We start from the raw sequence: 26,538 nt of genomic DNA, 5'->3' as shown, positions 1-26,538 counted from the left end.
GTCTCATGCAGCCTGACCACTCACCTGACTGCAGATTCCCTCTTCCTGGTGGCGTCTGTGATGTGCACGGGGAGGGTGTTGGCAGAGAGGGAAGCAAGCCCACTCAGAGAACGACTCCTTGGCAGGGGTGTGCCGGGTGGCTGTGGAGATTCCTAGAAGAAATGAAGGCTAATATTGGTAGGACAGCACGTGCAATTAGTTTCTATCTTAACTAGGATTCAATTTTAGCGAAGGACTAGTCAGAGAGAATCTTCAGGTCTTTCTTGGGGTTAAGGCAAGGGTAATGAGATCTTGAGTTTAGTTAAACAGGGCAAGACTTGGATATCAATCCCAAAGTTTTTAATTAAATGAGAAGAATTCTTTGGAATTGGTATTGGGACATGGCAATTGACCCCAACTCCCTGCCTTCCAGACTTGCTTGCACTTATTTCTGAAAAATCCCTCTACAGAGAGGGAAGGAAGGGAAGTATTCTTGTGGTCTTAAATTTTTAGGAACCGTGGATCTGCTTACAGCTGAGCCGGTGTTTTAAAAAAATTAAGATAGAAAAGTGTCATGAGAAGTGCCTTCCATTGAGACCTGGCCCCTCCTGTGTTTAGGGCCTCAGCCCTGACCCTCCTGCAGCGGCCTGGGCTCTCACCCTCCTCCCTTCAGAGGCGGCAGCATCACAGGGCCGAGGAGTACGATGCAGACTGGCGGTTCTCAGCAAGAAGGGCTTGTTGCGAGTCACCTCCTTGGTGTCTCTTCTCTTGGCAGCTCTTTTCTGGAAGGCCTTGTAAAGTTCTTCATAGTCAGGGACGGCAGGATTCACCCGAGGCTGGAATCCAAAGTCAGTGTGCAGAAACCCAAGCTTCTCCTCCCGGGTCCGGGTGGCTATTCGAGGCTGTGAGTCAGCCCGGCCACTGGAGGAGGCAATGGGGGAGGAGGCCATCTGGAGCATGTCCAGGGCTCTCATCTGGATGCGAATTTTCCTCAAGAGCTCAGCTTCTGTGGAGAAGAAGTCAGGGGAGCAAGGGGTGAGAAGGGACCAAGCCTCAAACCAAAAGGTGTGGCGAGCTTTCCCTCTTAAACACTCGCAGTTAGTGTGCTGGAACTCAGCATTAACTTTTCAGGAATTTTCCGAGCTAGTTGGCATCGTGTGGAAAGCTTGAAATTGGCCAGGATAGGGGTATTTATACCATGAAAATGGCAAACACTGCAAATCAACTTCCTTTTTTTTTCCTGGAGAGTGCCTTAATGAATGTTGACTAGGACACCACTGCTGTGTGCCAATCAGGCTGCAGAAGCAGCTACCATTTACACTTACTGAGCACTTTCTATGGTTCCTTCTTCAGAGATGGAGCAGGAGGGATGGGCCAGTCACCTGCTCCTCTCCCAGGTCTCCCTTCTCAGGCAGAGGCCCCACCGTCCACCCAACTGCCCAAGCCCACTGCCCACATTGTTCTCATGTCCTCCTCGCTCATCAGTCCTGCCGCCTCCTCCTCTTTAACCGCTCTCCGGTCCAGCCTCTTTTCATCCTCCCTGCTACTAGTTTCATAATTTCTCAGTTGAATCACTGAAATAGGCTTCTACAGATCAACATCCCTCTGGACTTGCCCGTCCCCCTACAATTATCCCCACAGCAGAGTGAGCTTTCTGAGCAGAGTGAGCTTTCTGAGCTTCGTATCTGATCGTGAGCCACCCTACTTAAAACCCTTCAGTGGCTCCCCCTGCCCTTGGGATGAAGTCCAAACTCCCTCCCATGGCCTACAAGGCCCCAGGTCTGGCCTGTGCCTGTCTGTCCCACCCCCGGCTCCTCTTCTGTCTCCCCTCTACCTTTCCATGCCTTGGGTGTGCTCAGCTTTCTTACCTCCATGCTATTACCTTTGCCTGGTACACTCTTCTTCCCTCTTCATTGAATTCACCATGGCTCCTCCTTCAGGGTCAGTGCTCACTTTCCCTCAGGACAGTGCTCACTTTCCCTCGGGACGTTCCCTAACTGTTCCCACCGCCCACCACACTCTAAGTCAGGTCCCTCTGTTATAGGTGACATTGGACCCCTAGGCTTCCCCCTTTAACTCCTGCAAGTGACTTGTCACATTTGTAATTATTGGTCTCCCTCCCATGTCCGCAAACTCTACGTCTATTTATTCACGCCTGGGACGTGGCGCATGCTACGGAATGAGCGAATAAAGCCAGAGTCCTTTAACTGACCTATGCATCTTGAAATGAGTACCTCACAGGATGTGGGGGGCTGTCCTTGGGGCAGCTGGCTAGTGGTGGCGCGGGCCTAGGCTGGTACTCAGACGTCTCATTGGTTCTCTGCTCCGGCACCCGTGCTGCCGCAGAGGCCTTCGTATCCACTCACTGAGCCAGGTGAGGTCAACGGGATGAACCCGGGGCCTCCTACTCCTCTCCCGACTAGGCGCCCCCATTGTATGGGCAGATCCAACCCTACCCCGTGGCCTGCACTGAGCAAGGCCTCTAGCGGGTCTGCCCGAACAGCCCATCTCCGAGCCAGGGTGACCCCTGAGCCCGACTAAACCCCCACAGCACTGCTTGGTACCCCCAGGCAGGAGGCAAGGATGTCTTTACCCTGGAGTTTGTCCCCGAGGGCTGGCTCCAGAATGGCTGTGGGGATCCTCCTGATGGCCTTCTGCTTGGGGACTTTGGCCTTAGCTGTGGCAACCAGGTCCCTCTGTTGAATGGCTTTCTTTCGCTGCTCGTCCTTCCCCAGGAAGCTGAAGGGCTTCAAGGAAGAGAGGAGCAGTTCCTTCCTCTTCTGGATCCCTGCCCGCCTGCGTGCCTCGTTGCGCTCCATGATCTCCTGGTAGAGGGGCAGGTAGACGTGCGCAGGCACAGGCTGTGCCCGGAACTGCCGGTGGCACTCGGCCTCCTCCTGGCCCTGCTTCTGGGCCTTCTGCCTCTCATGTTCAAAGGAGGCAGGGGAGGCCAGCCACTGGGCCTTCTTCCAGGCCTCGCGCAGCGTCATGCGGAACGGCTGAGGGACGGTGATGGATGAAGCCCAGGAGCTGATGCTTCTGTGCTGGGAGGGAGGCCTGGAGCTGGAGGGTGGCTGAGGCTGAGCCTTGGGAAGATCGGCGGGCAGGTTGCTCAAGGAGCTGCAGCGCCTCATGGAGCCACACCTGTGGGAAGAGAGCAGCTCTGTGCGTGGAGGACAGGGGGGCCAGGAGGCCCGGCTCCTCCAAGATCCTCCTCCTTCCCCCTCCCTTCCAGCAGGTCACAGTTAGTTTCTCAGCCTCACATTGCAGCCCCACAGGCCTCTAGGCCTGCGCCTTTCTCAACCAGGCTTCTCTCCTTCCCACAGGCCATCCTAGCAGCCCTAGTAGAAAGTCTCTCCTTAGAATGGACCTGAGAATTGCCACTTTGCACTCTTAATATTTTCATTCGGTAGAGAGCAGAGTGCATTCGTGCACAGGAAGCCTTTAGAGTCAGGCCCAGGTTCCAATCTTGCTTCAAACAATGATCAGCTGTGTGACCTTGAGCAAGGTTCTCTTGGAACCTCAATTTCTTCATCTGTAGAATGGCAAAAATAGTATCTACTTACAGGGTGATTGGGAGGAGAAAGTAAATATTAAATGAGAAAGTATATATGCATATAGCAGGGCTTGGCCAAGGGAAATGGACCTTGTTGCCATTCTCAGGGAGGTAGTATATTTGGGAAAGGCATCTCTTTAATTGATCCCAAACCTTCAGGTGACTCAAGGTTACCCAAAGTGATTCAGGACTGCTGGGTAGGAACCAGAACACGTTTGGCTGATTCTGGGCGGAAGCCTGGGTAGGTGGCACTTGCAGGAGTGGTCTCTGTTTTACTGAGGAGGAAGTTGAGGCCCAGAGTCATGATGTGACTTGGCCAGAGTTGTGCAGTGAGGCAGCTGTTGAACTGCACTGCCTTACCTCGGAGAGAGGGGGGACTGCACCTGTGGCTTCCCCCTGCCTTTGTCTTGGAAGAAACTCTCCAGGTCCTCATCATCTTCAGAGAGGCTTTCATCACTGTCTGGGTCAGACAGATAAAGGGATTCCAACAGGCACCACCTGTCTTTCTGCCTTAGTGCCTGCAGGGTCTCGTAAAAACTCGCAGTTGAGTCAGAAGTAGAATCTGTCTCCTCCTCTGGGCTGATGAACTCACTGAGTTTGCCAGCCCTGGGCAAAACCAGCCCATTCCCACACAGCTCCTCTTCTGCCTCTGTGTCTGAGGAGGATTTGGGGGGAAATATCTGAAATGAAATAGAGTAAGACTGTGGGTCAAACTGTGATTTAAAAACTACTAATTTCATTTTAAATAAGTATACATTAGGGACTGAGGCGGGGGACAAAGAAAAATGTGTTCCTTGCTTTAAAGAAATTTCACATATTGGTAAATGAGGTGCGCTTGGTTGAAGGGTGGGAAAGGGAAGCAGAGAGCTGAAGTTGGTTCATGCAGTCCGGTGAGCATTTATGGAGAACCCACCTTCACCATGCACCCCTGCTCTCCAGGAATCCTACCTGTAACTTTGGCCACACTCTGGGACCTGCCCTACTTGGGTTTTACCTACTTGTTGCCAATCTTCCTTTTCCTGCTTCCCTTGTCTATACCGCTGCTTTCCTCATATTCTAGCTAATTCCTACCCTGTTACTAGGAATGAGTAATTAACAGGAGAGACAGTGTGGTCGAGCTGAAAGAGTCCTAGAAAGTGGGAAATCCAACTGGGCTTAAATACTCCATTCATTCAGAAAATATTTATGGGGTGCCTCATGTGCATTGAGTATTAGGCTGCGAACAAGACAAACAAGGTCCCTACTCTCATGAGGCTTACATCCTAGTGAAGGGAGAAAGCTAATGTAAGACGGTAATAAATCCAATAAAAGCAATGAAACTGTGAGATTATAGAGTGATGGAGTGGCTATGGGACGCTTTTCTGTTGATAAAAGCCCATCAGATAAAGACCACTAGGAATGTACCTGTAATCAGAACTAGGTTTATTAATTTGCTACAGCATACCATGGGAAAGTATAGGGAACTTGGCACGGGGTGGGGGCTTTTTCTAGGGTTGGCTTGTCCTGAATGATTCTGAGGAGGGTTAGGGGAAGCAAGGATGGATGGATGCCGTCAGAAAGAGGGCACAGTTTAGTAACTGGGTGAATGAGCAATTTTTATTCAAAAGGTGACAAGAGCAAAGTAGGGCTGAGTAAGTAATTGATAAGTAAGCATAATCATTTAGAAGTATGGGGTATTAGTCATTTTGCAGGTACAGTGTGGCCCTGTGAGAAATACTGATTTCTGCTGATCTTGCTGCTGGCCTCATCTGGGTCTGTTACAGTCTGAGTTTTACTTTCCCAGTCCTGGGATGATTTTTACTTTCTCACTGCGGAGGACTTCTAGACTGACACCTGATTGGTAAGAAAAACTCCAGCCTTGCTAAGATCTGGGGTAAGTGGGTTTGGGGTTTGAAGAAAAGCAAATACAAAGGTCTTGAGGCAGGGACAAAATTTTGGACTTTTGGAGAGGTAGAAAGAGGGCCAGTGTGGTTGGAGGATAGTAGCAAGAGATATCCTGAAAGAAGCAGGCTGGGGCCATGATGGGACCCCACAGGGTGACTGGTTGGTTGCAGCTGGAAACCAGTTGGGAAGGGCCGCTGCAGGCCTCCAAGTGACACTTGGTGATGGTTGAACTGGGTCCAGCTCTAATACTGAAAAGAACACTGGATTCTGAGTCAAAGGTATGTATGTGCTCTAGCCCTCGCTCTGCTACTAAAGAGCGTGTGATTTTAGGAGAATTCCTTTTTTAAAAAACGACTTTATTGGGCTTCCCTGGTGGCGCAGTGGTTGAGAGTCTGCCTGCCGATGCAGGGGACACGGGTTCGTGCCCTGGTCCGGGAAGATCCCACATGCGGCGGAGCGGCTGGGCCCGTGAGCCATGGCCGCTGAGCCTGCGCGTCCGGAGCCTGTGCTCCGCAACGGGAGAGGCCCCAACAGTGAGAGGCCCACGTACCGCAAAAAAACAAAAAACAAAAAACCCGACTTTATTGATATAATTCACACCTACTATACAATTCATACAAGTGTACAATTCAGTGGGTTTCAGTATAGTCAGAGTTGTGCAACCATCACCACAATTTTAATAACCCCCCAAAAGACCCCATTCCATTTAGCAGTCACTCCCTATTTTCCCTAACCCTCCTCATTCCCCAACCCCTAAGCGACCACCAATTTACTTTGTCTCTATGAATTTGGGGGCAAATTTCTTAATCTCTCTGCGCCTCATTTTTCTCTTCTACAAAATGGAGACAACAATCGTGCTATTAGTCCTGGGGTGGTAGAGAGGATAAGCGGGAACTGGGGGCCATTTCTATGGTTCTATAAAGAGCCTGACGTAAGGCTCAAGGGGTTCAGGTCCCGGAGTCCGCCTCCGCATCCGTAAACACTGCCCGTTTTAATCCCACGCCCCTGTGACACGCCCTTGCCGTCTGTCTCCAAGGCAACTTCAAACAGTTTCCTCTCTTAGGGATTCCTTTCCGGGGCGCAGACACGATAACTCCCCTTCTTTTTCTCCCCTCACCTGACGGCTCCACTGAGCGCCGCCGGAGGCTCCCGCAGACCTCCCCACGGTCATCTTCTCAGCGGGGAAGAGACAGAAGCGGCGGAGACAGCGGGGATGACAGCGGCAGTGGAGGTGCAAGCTAAGCGGGTCAGGTTCCTCCCCTTTCTAGCTTGGGCCTCTGATTGGCTCCGAGGGGGATACACGAACCAGTCCCCTTCCCAGGCAGCCTCTAATCTATCCCGCCCAAGCAGGCAAAGTTCGTTTTCTGATTGGCCTATTCTTTTTGCTCGTTATACTTCCGGTTTTGAGGTGGTGGCCCAAGCGGCCTGTGACTGGAGAGCTCTGCTCCGGAAGTGCTAACCCCAGGCGAGCCCAGCGGGACGCCAGTTACGGTGCAGGTCAGGACTATGGCGGCCCGGCTGGCTAGGATCCGGTGGGGGACTGCCCCTGCCGCTGCCCGGAGGGGCCCGCTGGTCTCCTGCCGGAGGTGGGCCGGCGCCTCGTCAGACACCGTGTACGATGTGGTGGTGTCCGGGGGAGGCCTGGTGGGCGCCGCTATGGCTTGTGCCTTGGGTAAGCGCATCTCCAGGCCGATAGCGGCGGGGAGTGGGGCCGTAGAGGAACGATGAGGACCGTGTGAGCCCTGGCACTGTTTGCCCAAGGTCTAAGCGTTGTAGATCTTGTGGTCCATTCCCTGCCCAGAGGAACCCCAGAACCCCGGGGGCAAACGTTTGTTCCTTCAGGATTCCGAAGGGTCAAAAGTGGGAGGGACTCCTTAGGAGTCCTTCCAAAGCGTGGGGAAACAGACCCGTCCAGGGTTATTTAGTTCTGGACACAGTTGGAAGTAATCAGGCATTGTCTATTGAGCTAGGCTAGGCAGTTTTTTGTTGATGTTGTTTTTTAAGCAGCTTCATTGAGATATAATTTGCATACCATAAAGTTTACCCATTTAAAGCATAGAATTTAATGATTTTTAGCGTAGTCACAGAGTTTTGCAGCCATTGCCACAATAAATTTTAGAACATTTTTATCACCCCCAAAAGGAAGCCAAACCCATTAGTAATCACTGCCCATGTCCCCCCAATCTCCTCAGCTCCTGGCAACCACTCATGTACTTTCTATCTCTATAGCTTGGCTTTTTCTGGACATTTCCATAGACATGGAATCTGCTTAATGTTTTCAGAGTTCATCCAGGTTGTAGCATGTGCCAGTACTTCGTTCCTTTTTATGGCTAAGTAATATTTTGTGTGGATATAGCACATTTTGTTTATCAATTCATCAGGTGATGGACGTTTGAGTCGTTTTCACTTTGGGGCTATAACAAATAATGCTACTATCATTTTCTGTACAAGCTTTTGTGTAAGCATATATTTTTGGTTATCTTGGATATATTCCTAGGAGTGGATTTGCAGGGTCATATTGTAAACTCTGTGTTTAACATTTTGAAGAACTGCCTGTGTTCCAGAGTGGCTGCACTATTTTACATTCCCACCAGCAATAAATGAGGGGTCTAATTTCTTTCTTTCTTTTTTTTAGAAAGAAAGGCATTTCTTAATTTTTTTCATCATTCATTCATTTATTTATTTTTGGCTGCGTTGGGTCTGTTGCTGCACGTGGGCTTTCTCTAGTTGCGGTGAGCAGGGGCTACTCTTCGTTGTGGTGCGCGGGCTTCTCATTGCGGTGTGCGAGCTTCTCATTGAGGTGGCTTCTCTTGTTGCGGAGCACGGACTCTAGGCGTGGAGGCCTCAGTAGTTGTGGCTCGCAGGCTGTAGAGCGCAGGCTCAGTAGTTGTGGCACACAGGCTTAGTTGCTCCTCAGCATGTGGGATCTTCCCAGACCAGAGCTCGAAACCGTGTCCCCTGCATTGGCAAGCGGATTCTTAACCACTGCACCACCAGGGAAGTCCCGAGGGGTCTAATTTCTCCACGTCCTGGACAGCACTGTTACCAGTTTTTCTTACTGGTTATGCTAGTGAGTGTGAGGTGATATCTTCTGGTTTTGATTTGCATTTCTCTAATGACTAATGATGTTGAATATTCTTTCATATGTTTATTGGTCATTTGTATGTCTTTGGAGAAATGTATATTCAGAACCTTTGCCCATTTTTAAACTGGGCTATTTGTCTTTTTATTATTGAGTTGTAAGAGTTTTTTATGTATTCTGGGTACAAGCCCCTTATCAGATAAATGATTTGCAAATATGTTCTCCCATTTTGTGGGTTGTTTTTTCACTTTCTTGACGATGTCCTTTGAAGCACAGAAGTTTTTAATTTTGGTGAAGTCCAGCTTATCAGTCTCTTACCACTTGTGCTATGGTGTCATATCTAAGAAATCATTATCTAACCCAAAGTCACAAAGTTTCGCTCCTGTGTTTTATTCTAAGAGTTTTATACGTTTAGCTCTTACATTTAAGGCTATGATCCACTTTGAGTTAAACATTGTATGCAAGTTAAGGTAAGGACTTTGCTTTTACATGTGTAGTTTAGGCTGCTCCACTACCTTGTGGGGTAGATAGCTTCATCTTTTATATGAAGAAACGAGGTTAAGTAAGGACCAGAGTCTCACACTAGGCAGAGTCAGAATTTGAACCCAGGCAACCAAATTCTTTTGCTTTTAACAACTGTACGGTGACTTTCAGAAATTGGATTTGAGTTTTCTGGCTTCACAAATTAAAGGTCACTAACAGTGAGAAAGTCTTTTCTGATTTCAGTTCTGGGGTGTTAGTCACATCTTCCCTAGAAAGTTCCTTTTCTAGGAAACTGGTGGGAAGCAGTGCTTTGTATGAGCTAATGGGCTTGAGTCTCAAAGTAATTTTGTAAAACATAGTTATCAGTTATTGAGCACTTGCTATAGATAGGCATCTTTTAAAGTATTTTGCATATATATACATACATATATATGTATGTGTGTGTGTGTGTGTGTGTGTATATATATATATATATATATATATATATATACACTTTTTTTGTTTTCTGTGCCAAGTGGCTTTCAGGATCTTAGATCCTGACCAGGGATTGAACCTGGGCCCAGCAGTGAGAGTGCCGAGTCCTAACCACTGGACTGCCAGGGAATTCCCTATATTTTATTTAATTGTCATAATACTCTTGATTTTAGATTGTGCAGATAAGAAAGTTAAAGCTCAGAAAGGTTAAGTAACTTGCTCTCAAAAGTTGGTAATTAGGAAATACAAATCCTTTTTGAGACTGACAAGACTTTCTGACATATATACCCTTGCTGCCTGACAGCCATTTTGGTTTTACCTATCGGTAAATGGACTATAATGGTGCTTCTCAAGCTTGAGCATGTTTAAGAATCATCTGGGTTTTTTGGTTTGGTTTTGGGCTTTGAGTAACTAAGACAGGGACATAACACATAGGAATTTTGAAATACAAAAGTGCATAGGATATATAGTATAAAGAATGTATAGTAAGACTTCCATTTCTAATTGTTAGCCATCCAGTTCTCCTCATAGGCAATCGTTGTTACCAGTCTGTGGAGCATATTTTTAAAATGAGGATTCCAGATTCCACTTTCAGTGGCTCTGACTCAGTTTGTCCAGGTGGGGCCCAGGAGCCTGTATTTTTAACAAATAATCTCCAGAGATGGATGCAGGAAATCTGAAGACCACACTTTGAGAATGAAAAACACTGGGAAGGCTTAATTGTCTTGTAGTGACTTCACCCCCTAACTTTTTATACAATTTTGTATGATATGTATCTGAAAAATTTTTTTAGTTTTACTAAATTTTTGTTAAAATTTGGTGTTTTGCTATCTTCTTTGCATAACTTTTTTTCCTTCCTATATTGTTCTTTTTCTCATCCCCATTTATCCACATTTCAAGGAGGGAAAGCAGCAATTCTTTTATAAACTTACAAAATTCTGTATTGTAATTGTTTATTTTTCTGTCTTTTCCTTAGAAGTGTAAATTTTTCTTTTAATTTATTTATTTTTGGCTGCGTTGGGTCTTCGTTGCTGCACACGGGCTTTCTCTAGTTGTGGCGAGCGGGGGCTACTCTTCATTGTGGTGCGCGGGCTTCTCATTGCGGTGGCTTCTCTTGTTGCAGAGCGCAGGCTCTAGCTGCGTGGGCTTCAGTAGTTGCAGCACGCGGGCTCAGTAGTTGTGGTGCACGGACTTAGTTCCTCCGCAGCATGTGGGAGGACCAGGGATCGAACCCGCGTCCCCTGCATTGGCAGGCAGATTCGTAACCACTGTGCCACCAGGGAAGTCCCAAAAGTATAAATTCTTAAAGTCAGGGCTGACTTTAAACAGATACTGACAATACAGAATGCTCTGTATAAGTTTACAAAAGAAAAAGGTCATGGGCCGAGTACACCAGGATGTAAGAATCACTGACTCTAAGTCAGTCAAAACTACCAAGCGTAGGTTTACAAAAGAAACATTCACACTCAAAAGCTCAGAGAATGGGCTTCCCTGGTGGTGCAGTGGGTGAGAGTCTGCCTGCCGATGCAGGGGACATGTACGGGAAGATCCCACATGCCGCAGAGCGGCTGGGCCCGTGAGCCACGGCCGCTGGGCCTGAGCGTCCGGAGCCTGTGCTTCCGCAACGGGAGAGGCCGCAACAGTGAGAGGCCCGCGTACCGCAAAAAAAAAAAAAAAAAAAAAAAAGCTCAGAGAAGATACTGAATGTTAAAACATGAAAGTTGAACCTGTCGGGGGGCAGAGGGAAGGTTTGGAAATCTTTCATTCAATTTATTCAGGGAGCAAGCCTCTGCTTTTTTCCTATAAAATAGATGGAGCTGAACACTGTGAGGAGACTCTGTCCTTGAGCAGGTGCCTGTGGAGTCAAGTAAACTACCTGCTTGGGATTTAGTGCATGCTACTGTCTCCCCTTGATCATCATGGCATGAATCCCAAAGAATATTCTTTGTCAATAGTTTATATGCTGATCAACCTTTATAATTCAACATCCACTTAGTTTTAGACAGCTGCTTTAAAAGTGAAAAATTTCCAGCTGGCTCTTCATATTTCCATATAGGTCAGTTTTTATGTTTTCCTTGATTCTTTTCTTCTTCAAACTCACATTAGTTTATGTTTTATCCTTGAAATACCTATATTTCCATCTCACATTGTTATTTGTAAGTGATATTCTCTAATATTTTTTCTCCAAGCTAGTTTCCTAAAATGTTATATTATTTTTTTATAAATTTTTAAAATGTTTATTTATTTATTTTTGCCCGTGTTGGGTCTTCATTGCTGCGTGTGGGCTTTCTCTAGTTGCGGCGAGCAGGGGATACTCGTCATTGCGGTGCGCGGGCTTCTCATTGGGGTGGCTTCTCTTGTTGTGAAGCACAGACTCTAGGCACGCGGGCTTCAGTAGTTGTGGCACACGGGCTCAGTAGTTGTGGCTCATGGGCTCTAGAGCGCAGGCTCAGTAGTTGTGGCGAATGGGCTTAGGTGCTCTGCAGCATGTGGGATCTTCCCGGACCAGGGGTTGAAACCGTGTCCCCTGCATTGGCAGGCGGATTCTTAATCACTGCACGACTAGGAAACCCCTAAAATGTTATATTAAATAGCTAAAAAATAAAATATTGAAAAATAAAATAAAATATTGGACCTGGCTATATTTTATGTGCTTGGAAATCTAATTTTTTAATTTATTTTATTTATTTATTTTTGGCTGTGTTGGGTCTTCGTTGCTGCACGTGGGCTTTCTCTAGTTGTGGCGAGCGGGGACTACTCTTCTTTGAGGTGCACGTACTTCTCCTTGCAGTGGCTTCTCTTGTTGCAAAGCACAGGCCCTAGAGCACATGGGCTTCAGTAGTTGTGGCTCTGTGGCATGTGGGATCTTCCTGGACCAGGGCTTGAACCTGTGTCCCCTGCATTAACAGGTGGATTCTTAACTACTGAGCCACCAGGGAAGTCCCTAATTTTTTTTGACTAAAGGAAATTTATAATATATATAATGTTATACATGCATTTGTAGGTGATGAGCTGACTGTACTATGTCATAAAGCTAGAAACAGTGAAAGCTGGGATTAATATCCAGAGTTTCTGATTTTCTTTTTCTTTTTCTGTGGTGTTTTGATATAACAGCCCAGCTGGACTAGAACAGGCAGTGATCACATCATCTCAATCTACTGAAAACCCTCCAGTGACTCCTACTGTAGTTGGGATATGGTCCAAATTTCCTGCCAGTGTCTAAAAGGCACTATTTGATCTGTATATTATCTCTCTCTCCAAATTCACCTTGATCCATTCTCTTCCGTAGTCACCGTTAGGCACCGTAGGTCACCCTTCAGTCTCTAGAGCTGCATTGTCCATTATGGTAGCTACCAGTCACACATGACTACCGATCACTTAAAATATGATACCATATTTACCATATTCTAATCTAAATGCATTTGTTCTGTAAGTGTAAAATACATACCACATTTCAAAGGCAGTATAAAAATTAATGTAAAATATCTCAATTTTGTCATTGTTAATATTCATAATGCTATAATTTTGGATATATTAGATAAACTAAAGCAAAATTAACTAATGTAATTAACCACTTTATTTTTACTTTTTAAATGTGTCTTCTAGAAAATTTAAAATTACGTGTCACATTATTTTTATTATTTGCATATTCTATTATTTTTAGTGGACAGCATATTTCTAGAACAGACTAAACTTACTTCCATTTCAGAAACTTTTCTTTTTAGTTGTTGTCTCTTCTGAATATTCTCTCACCAGATTTTCTCCTGATTGTTTTGTTTGTTTGTTTTTATTCTTTTTTTTTGAATTTTATTTTATTTATTTTTTTTATACAGCAGGTTCTTATGAGTCATCCATTTTATACACATTAGTGTATACAGGTCAATTCCAATCTCCCAGTTCATCACACCCCCACCCCCACCCACCGCTGCTTCCCCCCTTGGTGTCCGTAGGTTTGTTCTCTACATCTGTGTCTCAATTTCTGCCCTGCAAACCGGTTCATCTGTATCATTCTTCTAGGTTTCACATATATGCGTTAATATACGATATTTGTTTTTCTCTTTCTGACTTACTTCACTCTGTATGACAGTCTCTAGATTCATCCACATCTCTACAAATGACCCAATTTCGTTCCTTTCTATGGCTGAGTAATATTCCATTGTATATATATACCACATCTTCTTTATTCATCAGTTGATGGGCATTTAGGTTGCTTCCATGACCTGAGTATTGTAAATAGTGCAGCAATGAACACTGGGGTGCATGTGGGGTTTTTTTTTTTTTTTTGCGGTACGTGGACCTCTCACTGTTGTGGCCTCTCCCATTGCGGAGCACAGGCTCCGGACGTGCAGGCTCGGTGGCCAAAGCTCATGGGCCTAGCTGCTCCGCGGCATGTGGGATCTTCCCGAACCGGGGCACGAACCCGTGTCCCCTGCATCGGCAGGTAGACTCTCAACCACTGCGCCACCAGGGAAGCCCCCTCCAGCTTTCTTTTGATTTCCATTTGCATGGAAGATCTTTCTCCATCCCCTCACTTTCAGTCTGAATGTGTCCCTAGGTCTGAAGTGGGTCTCTTGTAGATAGCATATTTATGGGTCTTGTTTTTGTATGCATTCAGCAAGCCTGTGTCTTTTTGGTTGGAGCATTTAATTCATTCATGTTTAAGGTAATTATTGATATATATGTTCCTATTATCATTTTCTTTATTGTTTTGGGTTTGTTTCTGTAGGTCCTTTTCTTCTCTTGTGTTTCCCACTTAGAGAAGTTCCTTTAGCATTTGTTGGTTTGGTGGTGCTGAATTCTCTTAGCTTTTGCTTGTCTGTAAAGCTTTTGCTTGTCTGTAAAGCTTTTGATTTCTCCCTCAAATCTGAATGAGATCCTTGCTGGGTAGAGTAATCTTGGTTGTAGGTTCTTCCCTTTCATCACTTTAAGTATATCATGCCACTCCCTTCTGGCTTGTAGAGTTTCTGCTGAAAAATCAGCTGTTAACCTTATGGGAGTTCCCTTGTATGTTATTTGTTGTTTTTCCATTGCTGCTTTCAATAATTTTTCTTTGTCTTTAATTTTTGTCAGTTTGATTACTATGTGACTTGGCGTGTTTCTCCTTGGGTTTATCCTGTATGGGACTCTGCACTTCCTAGACTTGGGTGGCTCCTTCCTTTCCCATGTTAGGGAAGTTTTCGACTATAATCTCTTCAAATATTTTCTCAGGTCCTTTCTCTTCTCCTTCTGGGACCCCTATAATGCGAATGTTGCTGCATTTAATATTGTCCCAGAGGTCTCTTAGGCTGTCTGCATTTCTTTTCATTCTTTTTTCTTTATTCTGTTCGGCAGAAGTGAATTCCACCATTTTGTCTTCCAGGTTCTTCTGCCTCAGTTATTCTGCTATTGATTCCTTCTAGTGTAGTTTTCATTTCAGTTATTGTATTGTTCATCTGTGTTTGTTTGTTCTTTAATTCTTCTAGATCTTTGTTAAACATTTCTTGCATCTTTTCGACCTTTGCCTCCATTCTTTTTCCGAGGTCCTGGATCATCTTCACTATCATTATTCTGAATTCTTTTTCTGGAAGCTTGCTTATCTCCACTTCATTTAGTTGTTTTTCTGGGGTTTTATCTTGTTCCTTCATCTGGTACATAGCCCTCTGCCTTTTCATCTTGTCTGTCTTTCTGTGAATGTGGTTTTTGTTCCACAGGCTGCAGGGTTGTAGTTCTTCTTGCTTCTGCTCTGTGCCTTCTGGTGGATGAGGCTGTCTAAGAGGCTTGTGCAAGTTTCTTGATGGGAGGGACTGGTGGTGGGTAGAGCTGGCTGTTGCTTTGGTGGGCAGAGCTCAGTAAAACTTTAATCTGCTTGTCTGCTGATGGGTGGGGCTGGGTTCCCTCCCTGCTGGTTGTTTGGCCTGAGGTGACCCAACACTGGAGCCTACCTGGGCTCTTTGGTGGGGCTAATGGCGGACTCTGGGAGGGTTCACGCCAAGGAGTACTTCCCAGAACTTCTGCTGCCTGTGTCCTTGTCCTCACAGTGAGACACAGCCACCCCCCGCCTCTGCAGGAGACCTTCCAACACTAGCAGGTAGGTCTGGTTCAGTCTCCAGACCTACCTATGGGGTCACTGCTCCTTCCCCTTGGTCCCGATGCGCACACTACTTTGTGTGTGCCCTCCAAGAGTGGAGTCTCTGTTTCCTCCAGTCCTGTCGAAGTCCTGCAGTCAAATCCCGCTAGCCTTCAAAGTCTGATTCTCTAGGAATTCCCCCTCCCATTTCCGGACCCCCAGGTTGGGAAGCCTGACATGGGGCTCAGACCCTTCACTCCAGTGGGTGGACTTGTGGTATAAGTGTTCTCCAGTTTGTGAGTCACCCACCCAGCAGTTACGGGATTTGATTTTATTGTGATTGCACCCCTCCTACCATCTCATTGTGGCTTCTCCTTTGTCTTTGGATGTGGGGTATCTTTTTTGGTGAGTTCCAGTGTCTTCCTGTCAATGACTGTTCAGCAGTTAGTTGTGATTCTGGTGTTCTCACAAGAGGGAGTGAGAGCACGTCCTTCTACTCCGCCATCTTGAACCAATCTCCCTCCTGATTGTTTTTCTGATTTTCTTAAATAAGAAGGAACTTTCCTTTAAAGGAAGTTAAATGGTGAAGAAACAAGTGTCCATATAAGATTACATGTATTTGAATCCTTAGTCTTGTCTCCAATAGGTTCTATTTGGGTGGAATTATATAAGTTACTCACAATTTCTGTACATTGGTTTTTCTCATCTCTAAAATTAGAGCAAAATAGCTTTTCTTTCTTCATAAAATTGTGGTATGGATTATATCAGATGATACTACAGTAAATCACATATAATTGTACCTGGCATATAGGTGTTAATAAACATTAGCAGTGATGATGATAATGATAATAGTGATTCTATGGAACTTTGCTTATAGATATACAGGAAAAAAGTAAACATTATTAATATAATAACCTACTGTTATTCATAAAAGAGTGACAGGTTATTTATGGTTCTAGGTTGTTATTTGATAAATCAAAATTAACTTGGATTCTATATAGAGTGAAGTGATTTCAAGGTTAAAATTTAGATAGTCACCTACAATTTATAATTTCATTTAATTCAATAGCTAAGTCATATATACGTTTGTGCCTTTAACTGTAATGGTATTATAGCCTAAAATAGATATTTTTATAATTTTTCTATTTCTACTCACCAGGGCAAATATAGGATGAAAATCTAACTGTTTTCTTATATATTTCCTGGTTTCTCATTTAACAAAAATGTCTGTTAAGACATTATCTATTTTATGGATTGAGGAGATAACAGCAGTTTGCTGCTGGGGACATACAGCGATAGGAAAAGAAATGATTCCTGGCCTCCAAGGAATTTAGAATCTAGCAAAGGAAAAAGATTTGTAAATAACTAACAGAAGGAAGAATGAAATGAAAGCTACCCTAGAGGAGCAAGCAACTGACCTATCCTGGGGGGTGGAGGTGTGCGGGTGTGGTACTAAGAGGACTGCTGGGGAGGTGAGGCTTCAGGGAGTAGGAGCCGTAGGGAGCTGGTGGCAGGCAGCATTCGGTTGCAGTGGCTTCTGTTAGATCAAAGCCTAGAGATGTGATGGACCAGAAAGTAGTCCTGTCTGCAGGCATGGTGCTGCCGCACGACAGGGAACGCCATGCTGACCTGGTGGGTTCAGCGCAGTTCACTCCTTTTTGACTGGAGCCAGCCTTGATTTTCACACTTTCTTTGTTGTATGTAATAATAGTGCCTTTCTTCTCATTTAGATTCCAAAATAAAAAGAGGGGTTAGGGTCTTTGGGGTTTCTCTCATCGTTACTAAGTAAAACCTGCAGTGTTTCTTCTCTGGTAAATTCTGTCACATGCAACTCACTGCTTATCTTTTCCCTGCACCGTTCTCTGAGACACTGTGGAAGGACTTGTGTTTGTGCTGCAGTGACCCAGTAACAGAGTCTCCAAGTCCTCTTTTTACTTCACTATACAGATGTTTTAGGACCAGATTTTTAGGCACAGTTGATGTTATTTTTTGGCCCCCTTTTCTTTCACAAGCTCTTTATCTTTGACTTAATCTTGAGGCCGCAATGAATTTTGTTTATTAACCCCATTTTTCTGTTGAACAAGATTTGTAATTTTTAGTGACTTAATACTTTGTAGATTGTAAATATCTGGTGTCTAAATACTACAGCCTTCCTTTCTTCATTTTTCCTTTCTAGGACAGTCTATTCACTTGCTATGGGTTTTGCCATTATTTGTGTCTTTGCACATGGCAGGTGTTAGACTGTCTAGAGAGGCCTTACCACCATGGGCAGGGTGCTTTGCATGACTGAAATGGTAGTATGCGTTATTGCTTAGTACTCCACATGATGTTTTCCTTTTTATGTGTGTAAGAAATTTGTATCCTGAGGGCTAAGGGATTAGTTAATATGTTGCTTCTCTTGGAAATGAGAAAGAGAATAAATTCTGATTTTCCTAAAATGATATCACATTTTGTTCTTTTTTTTTTTTAGGATATGATATTCACTTTTGTGACAAGAAAATCCTGTTGCTAGAAGCAGGTCCAAAGAAAGTACTGGGGAAATTGCCAGAAACTTACAGCAACAGGGTCAGCTCCATTTCCCCTGGCTCCGCAACCCTTCTCAGTAGTGAGTAGAAGATCCTCTGTCATAGAACCAATCTCCTGTCTCTCTTGACTTTCCAGTGTGTCCCATAGAGCAGAGTCAGCAGAGCATCTGGCGAGGAGGGAACTCACTGAGATGGGTGGGAAGAGGAGGGTGGGGTTGGTAAGTCTAGTACATAGTCGAAGATGAGGACCCCTGGAATTGTTGGTGTGTCAACTCGCAGTCTGAGGAAGACATCTCTGGGACGTGTGGCTCCATGTAGACATCATTTGTGATGTTGGGTCATTATGAATTGGTGGAATTGAAACTATATGAACTAATTACGATCATTCGCTTCTAGTAACAGCATACTCTTCATTTCCAGAGTCAGCCCTATAGGGGGCTGGGGAGCCTGAATGCTAAGTGCTCGTAGGGTGTAGGTGGATGTGTACACCTGGAACCAGTTAGCAAATTATCTTAAGGTCTTTGTCTAATGTTACTCCCTCAAGCCATCCTATCTAGAAACACCCCATCTAAAATTAAACTCTTGCATGACTCTCTAGCTCCTTATACTGCTTTATTTTTCTTTATAACACTACCTGACATTTTATTATGAATTTTTTTTTAATTGTCTATCTCTCCAACTAGAATGTCAGCTGCTGAAGGGCAGAGATTTGTCTGTTTGGTTTCCCGCTTTATGCTCAGTACCTAGAAGTGTATCTGGCACATAGTAAGTGCTCAATAAATATTTCCTCAATGAATGAATCGGTTTAGTGCTCTGGAATTAAGCAAAAAATAGTCTTTATCCAGGGAGTTTGTATCCTCAATAGGATGATGAAGGAAAAGAAAATACGGATTTGGTTTATTTCCCCCACTTTATTATTTCCCCCACTTTAATGTGATTTGACCTTTGATCATGAAAGCTGGGTCTTTTTCATGCTGTATATTCTGAACTGGGGAACAGAGTAGCTTAGCTCCTAGCATCAAACAGGATAGAAGTGAAGAGTATTTCCCTATTATTGGAGAACACTGAAAACAACCTCTTACTTAACAGGAAGGAGAGAGAAAGGGGAACCCAGGAGGGATGCCAGTCCCATCAAGTTGCTTTGGTCTATATATAACTCCTTTCTTTTGTAGGTTTTGGTGCCTGGGACCACATCTGCAACATGAGATACAGAGCCTTTCGTCGAATGCAGGTGCCTCCTTTATCACCTTTGGCTTATCTTGGTTTATCTTGAGTTAAGATATTGGAGTTCACATTCTCCAGGTTTTCTGTAAATGTGGGAGGAATTCAGACAGAGTTTACACTCAGTCAAAGGAAGTAGGAGGGAAGCATTCATGAGAGAATTTTCTTCCCACCTTATACTTCCTGCCAGAGGGACTGACAAACTGTGGTTTTCCTGCTTCAATCAATGCTCAGTTTGACTGGAGTAATATTTCCTTTTCCTTGGGTTGTAATACAACTTTCCCTTTGTGTTTCCAGGTGTGGGATGCCTGCTCAGAAGCTCTGATAATGTTCGATAAGGATAATCTAGATGACATGGGCTGTATAGTGGAGAACAATGTCATCATGCATGCTCTCACTAAGCAGCTGGAGGCTGTGTCAGGTGAGGTATCTATCTCTTCCATCTTCCACTCACTTTCTGGAAAATGAAGTAAGAGTTATTCTGGGACTTACTGGAAGGATCCCTTCTACAGATACTGATGTCCACCATAAAGAAGCCCTCTAACAGTTATCTCAGGGATGTTCTTTCTCTTTCTCTTTTTTTTTTAAACAGCTTTATTCAGGTATAACTTACATACCAATAATTCACTGATTTTAAGTGTACAGTTCAGTGATTTTTCAATCTATTAATAGAGTTGTGCCACCATCACCACAATATGATTATAGAACATTCCTATTACTCAGAAGTAAACCTCGTACCTGTTTACAGTCATTCCCCATTCCCACTCCTAGCCCCTGGCACCACTAATCTACTTTCTGTTTTTTGAGATTTGCCTATTCTGGACATTTCATGTAGATAGAATGATACAATATGTATTTTTTAATGTCTGACTTCTCTCACTAAATGCATTTTTGAGACTCATTCATGTTGTAGTATGTATCAGTACTCCAGTCTTTTTTACTGCCCAGTAGTATTTCATTGTGTGGACATTTTGGGTTGTTTCCACTTTTTGATGATTGTGAATAAAGCTATGAATATTTATGGACAAGGTTTTGTGTGGACATGTTTCATTTCTGCTGGGTGGATACTTAGGAGTAGAATTGCTGGGTCATGTAATAATTCTATGTTTAACATTTTCATAAACTGCCAAACTTTAAAGAGGCTCTACCATGTCCCTTTCCCACCAACAATATATAAGGGTTCCAATTTCTCCACCAACACTTTATTCCCCTCAACCTTTTTTTTTTTAATAGCCGTCCTAGTAACTGAAGTGGTATTTCACTGTAGTTTTTTTGTTTATTTTGTTTGGCCACACCACACAGCACGCGGGATCTCAGTTCCCCGACCAGGGAGTGAACCTGTGCCCCCTGCATTGGGAGCACAGAATCTTAACCACTATACTGCCAGGGAAGTCCCATCTCGTAGTTTTGATTGTATTTGCCTGATGACTAATAATGTTGAGTGTCTTTTCATGTACTTGTTGGCTATTTGTATATCTGTTTTTTTTTTTTGTTTTTTTTTTTGGCTGTATCGGGTCTTAGTTGTGGCATGTGGGATCTTTCGTTGCGGTGCTCAGGCTTCTCTCTAGTTGTGGTGTGTGGGCTTAGTTGCCCCATGGCTTGTGGAATCTTAGTTCCCCGACCAGAGATCGAACCTGCGTCCCCTGCATTGGAAGGTGGATTCTTAAACACTGGACCACGAGGGAAGTCCCTATTTGTATATCTTCTTTGGAGAAGTGTCTGTTTAAAATCTTTTGCTCATTTTAAAACTAGATTGTCTTTCTTTTTATTTATTTATTTGTTTTTTAAATTTTTTTTGGCTGTGTTGGGTCTTCGTTGCTGTGCACGGGCTTTCTCTGGTTGCAGCGAGCAGGAGCTACTGTTCATTGCAGTCCATGGACTTCTCATTGCGGTGGCTTCTCTTGTTGCGGAGCACGGGTTCTAGGTGCACAGGCTTCAGTAGTTGTGGCGTGTGGGCTCTAGAGTGCAGGCTCAGTAGTTGTGGTGCACGGACTTAGCTGCTCCGCGGCATGTGGGATCTTCCCAGACCAGGGATTGAACCCATGTCCCCTGCATTGGCAGGCGGATTCTTAACCACTGCGCCACCAGGGAGGTCCTAAAGATAATTTAGATCTAATAGTCACTTAGAAACATGTCCCATAATATATTGGTGAAAAAAAGTGTGTGTCATATGATCCCACTTGTGTGTGTGAGTATGTGTGTGGGGTGTGTGTGCATATACACACATAGGAAATTGTTTGGAAAGCTATACAACAAAGCTTTAACTAGCTGTCTCTGAGTGGTATGATTAAAGGTGATTTCTTTTCCCCCTTTTTAAACCTTTCTTTGTGGTTCAGACTTTTACACAAAGTAAAAGTAGTAAGCATGTACTTCTTATGATCAGAAAAGTAAAATGACTTCCAGTGGGAAGAAAAATCTTATGAAATCTAGAACTTGTTTGAGTCTGTGGTATTCCCCACCCTATTTGCTTTGAAAACACATGTGGATTCATGTAGGCATAGAGTGAAACTGGAGCAGGATCATGAAGATGGGAAGAGTGCCTCATGCAGGTGACAGTTCAGTGAGAGCTTACTTTTTTTTGTCCTTGTTTTCCTCACACTGATTCATCCCTGTGGCCTCTGTCATTTATTAGCTCTTAGACCATAGCATAGATCACATGAGTTATTTTTGAGATCTTTACTCTTCTTGTTTAGGAGTAAATGATAAGATAAAGATAAGCTGTCTTGGGACTTTGCTGTAGTTTTTTCCTCAGCCTGTGGGCCAACTGTCTAATGTTTTGTTTTTTCTCTTTTGACCTCCCTAGACCGAGTGACCGTTCTCTACAAGAGCAAAGCAGTCAGCTATACCTGGCCTTATCCATTTTCTATGGCAGACTCCAGCCCTTGGGTTCATATTACCCTAGGTGATGGCAGCATCCTCCAGACCAAATTGTTGGTAGTTGAAGATTCTTATTTTGCCAGGGGTCTCGCATATCCACATCTTGTTAGATTCTAGGGTCTCTAGTTTTAGATCTAAGCTATAGTTAAAGTTAATTTTAGGCAAAACTTTTGGTTATAAGGACCCATACCCACTCAAACCAGCTCCAGTTAAGATGGTTCTGTTGTAAATCCTGTACAGGACGCAAGCTGTTGGACCATCATAGGTCTTGAAATAAAGGATAGCTGGCCTTACAGGGACAGGAATCAGAGGGTCAGAAATTGAGGCTGTTCCTTCCCTCTCAGGAGTCCTGTAGTCGTTCATCTCCTTGCATCTCCCATTTTTTTCTCTTTCTGCTCATCAGCTTCCCCTTTTCCATGGCAGCCGTTCCCAACCTTACTTCAGGATTCTTCAACTCTAGCGCTTTCTAGTTCAAATATCAAGAGAATTCGGCTCAGTTTAACCTACGGCTGGCACCTCTTGGATCAGATGTCCAGCTTTGGTCTGTTAATTGAAGCTGGGATCGCATATGTAGGGCTACCCCTCTTGGGGCTGGGAGTGAGGCAGGCATGATAAAGAGTTACCTGCCACAGACGGGCTTGCCACCAGTGGGAACTAGAGAAAACTTTTAGGAGGCAGAGACAAACTTCTGGAACAGTTTCGTTAATTAAAAGGTTTTAAGACTCAGCGGGCTCTTGTCTCCATGCAGATTGGTGCAGATGGCCACAACTCAGGCGTACGGCAGGCCGCTGGAATCCAAAACGTTAGCTGGAACTATGACCAGTCCGCTGTTGTGGCTACTCTGCATTTATCGGAGGTAAGATCCTGAGCCCACCATCTGGGGGCCTTGCTCGGGTTTAACTGGTACTGGGGAGATATGGGGATATATGTATATCTATAGCTGAGTCACTGTGTTATAAAGCAGAAACTAACACAGCATTGTAAAGCAATTACACTCCAATAAAGATGTTAAAAAAATAAAAAATAAAATACATATAGATATCTTATGACCTAGGAAAAAAAACAATAATAATTGGTACTGGGTACTTCTCACAAGAACTCTTCTCCTCTCCGTTGTAGGCCACAGAAAACAATGTAGCTTGGCAGAGATTCCTCCCCTCCGGGCCCATTGCTCTGCTTCCGGTAAGAAGTCCTTCTGGCTAGTCTGCTTAAACATGTCAAGCCTTCCTCTTTTAGAACTTCATTTTCTCTCAGCCTTTTTCTGGTTTCAAGGGAATATGCCCAGGCTAGCTTTGTTACCCCTTCTTGTCTTTCTTCGTGCTTGAGAGCTCTTAAGAACAGAGGTTTTAGCCCTTGGTATTGATGTTCTTTTGACACAGCTCTCAGACACTTTGAGTTCCTTGGTTTGGTCCACATCCCATGAACATGCAGCAGAGCTGGTCAGCATGGATGAGGAAAAGTTTGTGGATGCCGTTAACTCTGCCTTTGTGAGTATCACCAGCTGACAATATGTTGCTGGGATAGATACAGAAAGGTGGTTTTGAGTAAGAAAAGAGGAACAACCAACCAGCTGCCCCTTTGAACCTGTAACGCTTGATGTGGAGTATGTGGAGGAGGGGACTCAGGAAAATGTACAACAAAGAAATTAATTAGTGTGCTCTTCTGAGGGTTGAGGGCTGCTGCTATGCTGACTGAAACAGCTGCCTGGGTGGTAGTTACTTGGATAAGTAACTTTTTTTGAAGCTGTAATACTTTGATAATTTTTAACAGATGCCAAGTACCTGAACCATTGAAGCCTGATTCATCAGAAGTGTTTCTGGGGAGGGGCTGAGCACATTTCCATAGTGAGCTTAAGAGTAAGCTTTGTAGAGAGATATGGGTTCAATATTGGTTCTACCTGTTAATCTCCTGAAAAATGGAAATAGTATCACCAACCTCTTAGGGTTTAATAGTAATAAAAGTCTAAAGACTTAGAAAGAGAGAATTTATGTAAAATGCTTGGAACATACCTAGTACATTATAGGGTACTCAACAAATGGTAATTATTACTGGAGTAGACATAGCCTTTAGATAATACAGACACCAATATTTTTGGAGTTCAAATGTCACATTATCTGAATTCACTAATGATAATGATCGATAACATTTATCCAGCACTTACTATGTGCCAGGTACAGGTGAAGAGTTTTTTAAACATGTATTTATGTATTTAATTCAGTGAACCATTGAGGTAGGTACTATTATCCTGCTCACTTAGATATAGGTAACTTGCCTGAGGTCATACAGCTGGCGGCAAAGCTGGGTTCTGAAATCAGGCTGGCCCTTGAGCCTATCCTTTTAACCACCAAACTCTACTGCCTTGCTAATGACTTCACACTGGTTTACAGTGAAGAACTTAAGCTCCCCTGCTCTGTAGTAACAACAAGAATAAAAAGAACTGAACGCACTGAAGTGGCTTCCAAGATAAATGGTGACCCTTTATGGGTCATTTAGTAGATATTCCTGGCATAGGCCTTTGCAGTACATTCATTCAGCAGGAGTTATGAGTGCTTCTATATAGAAGGCTTTGGAGTTGGACAAATGAGACATAGTCCCTGATTTCAGGAAGCTCAGTCAAGTGAGGGAGAAAGATATAGAAATGACAGTTTTGATACAGTGGTGGAGTATGCATAGGATACTGTGGGAGCATGGAGGAGAAAGACACAGAAGGTTTGGAGGGAGGTTTACAAAAAGGGGTGACAGCTTCTGCATGCTCTGAGGTGTTATCCTGGTGAACTAGAAGTGGGAGGACATTCTAAGTAGAGGGGTGTGTGGAGGCAAGAGCGTGTTGTAGAGTGAGCTACTTTGTGGCTGGCATGTGCATTTTGAGGGTAGGATTAGTGAAAGGTGAGGCTCAGAGGTAGGTAGGGGCAGCTCATGAGCAGTTTGGCTTGATCCTAAAGCCTGTGGGGACTGATGAGAAGTTGCATTTTGCATTTGTTTGAGGGACTTGTCACTTTAGTGACACAAATCAGTTTAGGTGTGTTAGGTCCCACTACCCTTGGCTGTGGTTATAAAATGGTTGCCTTGTTGAATTTTTAATTCCCTGCTGGAGTCGCTGATGAAATTTCACTTTGTTTTGTGGCTGGTGCTACTCAGTGGAGTGATGCCAACCACACAGACTTCATCGACTCGGCTGGCTCCATGCTGCAGTATGCGGTCGCCTTTCTGAAGCCCACTAAGATCTCAGCTCGCCAGCTGCCCCCAAGTGTAGCCAGGGTGGATGCCAAAAGCCGAATACTGTTTCCTCTTGGGTTGGGACATGCTGCTGAGTACGTCCGGCCTCGGCTGGCACTCATTGGGTAAGATAATAACAGAGCAGGGCCACTCCTTTTCACTCTGCGCTGGAGGCTACACCTGAACTCTGCTTTATCCTTAGGGATGCAGCCCACAGAGTCCACCCACTTGCAGGACAAGGTGCCAACATGGGCTTCGGGGATATCTCCAGCTTGCTGCATCACCTCAGGACTGCAGCCTTCAATGGGAAAGACTTAGGTAAGGATTCAAGTACCTTAGAGAGGTATCCCAAGGTCCTATAATACGGGAAGATCAGGTAAATGGCCCTCAGTAGCTAGATGTAGTAGACATAAATGTATCTGGTTTGCTAGGAAGGAAAACTTCACTACTGAACTAGGGATTTAACCTTTCCTTTTCCCTTCAGGCTCCATGAGTCACCTCACAGCTTATGAAACAGACAGACAGCGTCACAACACTGCTCTTCTGGCTGCTACTGACCTACTAAAACGGCTGTATTCTACCAGTGCCGCCCCACTGGTGCTGCTCAGGACGTGGGGCTTGCAGGCTACAAATGCAGTGTCTCCGCTCAAAGTAAGAGAGTTCTCCCAGATCTCCAAGAGTCTTGCTCACTGAGGAATGACTTCGCCAATGACTTGGTTTCTTTAATTTTCTCGGCTGTAAAATTATCATCTTTATCTGAATACCTTCCCCCGTGGTTATGAGCAGAAATATCCCTTCCGAGGTTTTTGGTGCCAGGGCCCACGTCTAAGCAGTACCCTTACATAAGGGCTTAAAATAGTGAATAGGGGCTTGTAAAGATAAAGATGCTTAAACTCCTTTTGCTGCTTCGCCAGCTTCTTTCCTGAGAAACTTGCATTAAAAGACACTTTGGAGGGACTCAGGAGGAGAATCTGGGACTTTTGCCAAATTTTTGCTTTAATCACTTTAGATATTTTAAAGTATTATCTTCACCTGCCCACATACTTTACAATGTCAGAGTATCACTCACTTTGTTTCATTTTTTCCTCCAGGAACAGATTATGGCCTTTGCAAGCAAATGAATGCTCCTCTTCTGGATCTTTTCCCAAGACCACCACGTATTTTCAAGATTTAATTTAATAAATTTACATTAGAA

General features: G+C 44.4%; 2 protein-coding genes across 14 annotated transcripts in view; one reads left to right on the top strand and one right to left on the bottom strand.

Annotated features, from left to right (window-relative positions):
• Positions 1-6,692, bottom strand: part of FAM161B (FAM161 centrosomal protein B) — a 16,728-nt gene extending 10,036 nt beyond the window's left edge. For 4 of the 6 annotated variants that reach the window (XR_002173560.3, XM_019921420.3, XM_073800261.1 and 1 more), the window contains exons 1-5: positions 6,537-6,691; positions 3,896-4,215; positions 2,573-3,123; positions 639-985; positions 25-152 (exon numbers count right to left, since the gene is read on the bottom strand). Coding sequence is in view for 4 of the 6 variants with exons in the window: in XM_019921420.3 (XP_019776979.1) it covers positions 25-152; positions 639-985; positions 2,573-3,123; positions 3,896-4,215; positions 6,537-6,590 (1,400 nt within the window). In the remaining 2 variants the exon portion in view is untranslated. Of the gene's footprint in view, positions 1-24; positions 153-638; positions 986-2,572; positions 3,124-3,895; positions 4,216-6,536 lie in introns of all 6 variants that reach the window. The other 2 variants (XR_012329906.1, XM_073800262.1) reach the window with 2 other exon arrangements.
• On the top strand, positions 6,645-26,538 carry COQ6 (coenzyme Q6, monooxygenase). Of its 8 annotated transcripts, none has more exons than XM_073800272.1 (13): positions 6,912-7,032; positions 17,975-18,069; positions 18,713-18,794; positions 19,202-19,260; positions 19,548-19,671; positions 22,054-22,184; positions 22,876-22,983; positions 23,247-23,309; positions 23,507-23,614; positions 25,266-25,468; positions 25,546-25,661; positions 25,828-25,994; positions 26,435-26,538. In XM_073800272.1, the coding sequence occupies exons 4-13, from the start codon at positions 19,231-19,233 to the stop codon at positions 26,462-26,464; spliced, it is 1,080 nt and encodes a 359-aa protein (XP_073656373.1). In that variant the 5' UTR covers positions 6,912-7,032; positions 17,975-18,069; positions 18,713-18,794; positions 19,202-19,230; the 3' UTR covers positions 26,465-26,538. The 8 variants fall into 8 exon arrangements, with proteins under 8 accessions (XP_073656371.1, XP_073656373.1, XP_073656372.1 ...); XM_073800271.1 differs by having other exon boundaries at positions 17,975-18,109; XM_073800270.1 differs by lacking the exons at positions 6,912-7,032; positions 18,713-18,794 and adding an exon at positions 6,645-6,665 and having other exon boundaries at positions 17,975-18,109.

The sequence above is a fragment of the Tursiops truncatus genome, chromosome 2 (assembly GCF_011762595.2).
Source record: "Tursiops truncatus isolate mTurTru1 chromosome 2, mTurTru1.mat.Y, whole genome shotgun sequence".
Lineage (NCBI taxonomy): Eukaryota > Metazoa > Chordata > Mammalia > Artiodactyla > Delphinidae > Tursiops > Tursiops truncatus.
Note: the sequence above shows the minus strand (reverse complement) of the source record. Positions and strands in the feature narration are given on the sequence as shown.

Excerpts from the sequence above, each read along its gene's own strand:
- COQ6 (XM_019921277.3), top strand. The coding sequence starts at position 6,926 with ATGGCGGCCCGGCTGGCTAGGATCCGGTGGGGGACTGCCCCTGCCGCT. Across the intron at positions 19,672-22,053 it reads GCAGCTGGAGGCTGTGTCAG|ACCGAGTGACCGTTCTCTAC; the intron begins GTGAGGTATCTA and ends TGACCTCCCTAG. Across the intron at positions 22,185-22,875 it reads TCCTCCAGACCAAATTGTTG|ATTGGTGCAGATGGCCACAA; the intron begins GTAGTTGAAGAT and ends GTCTCCATGCAG.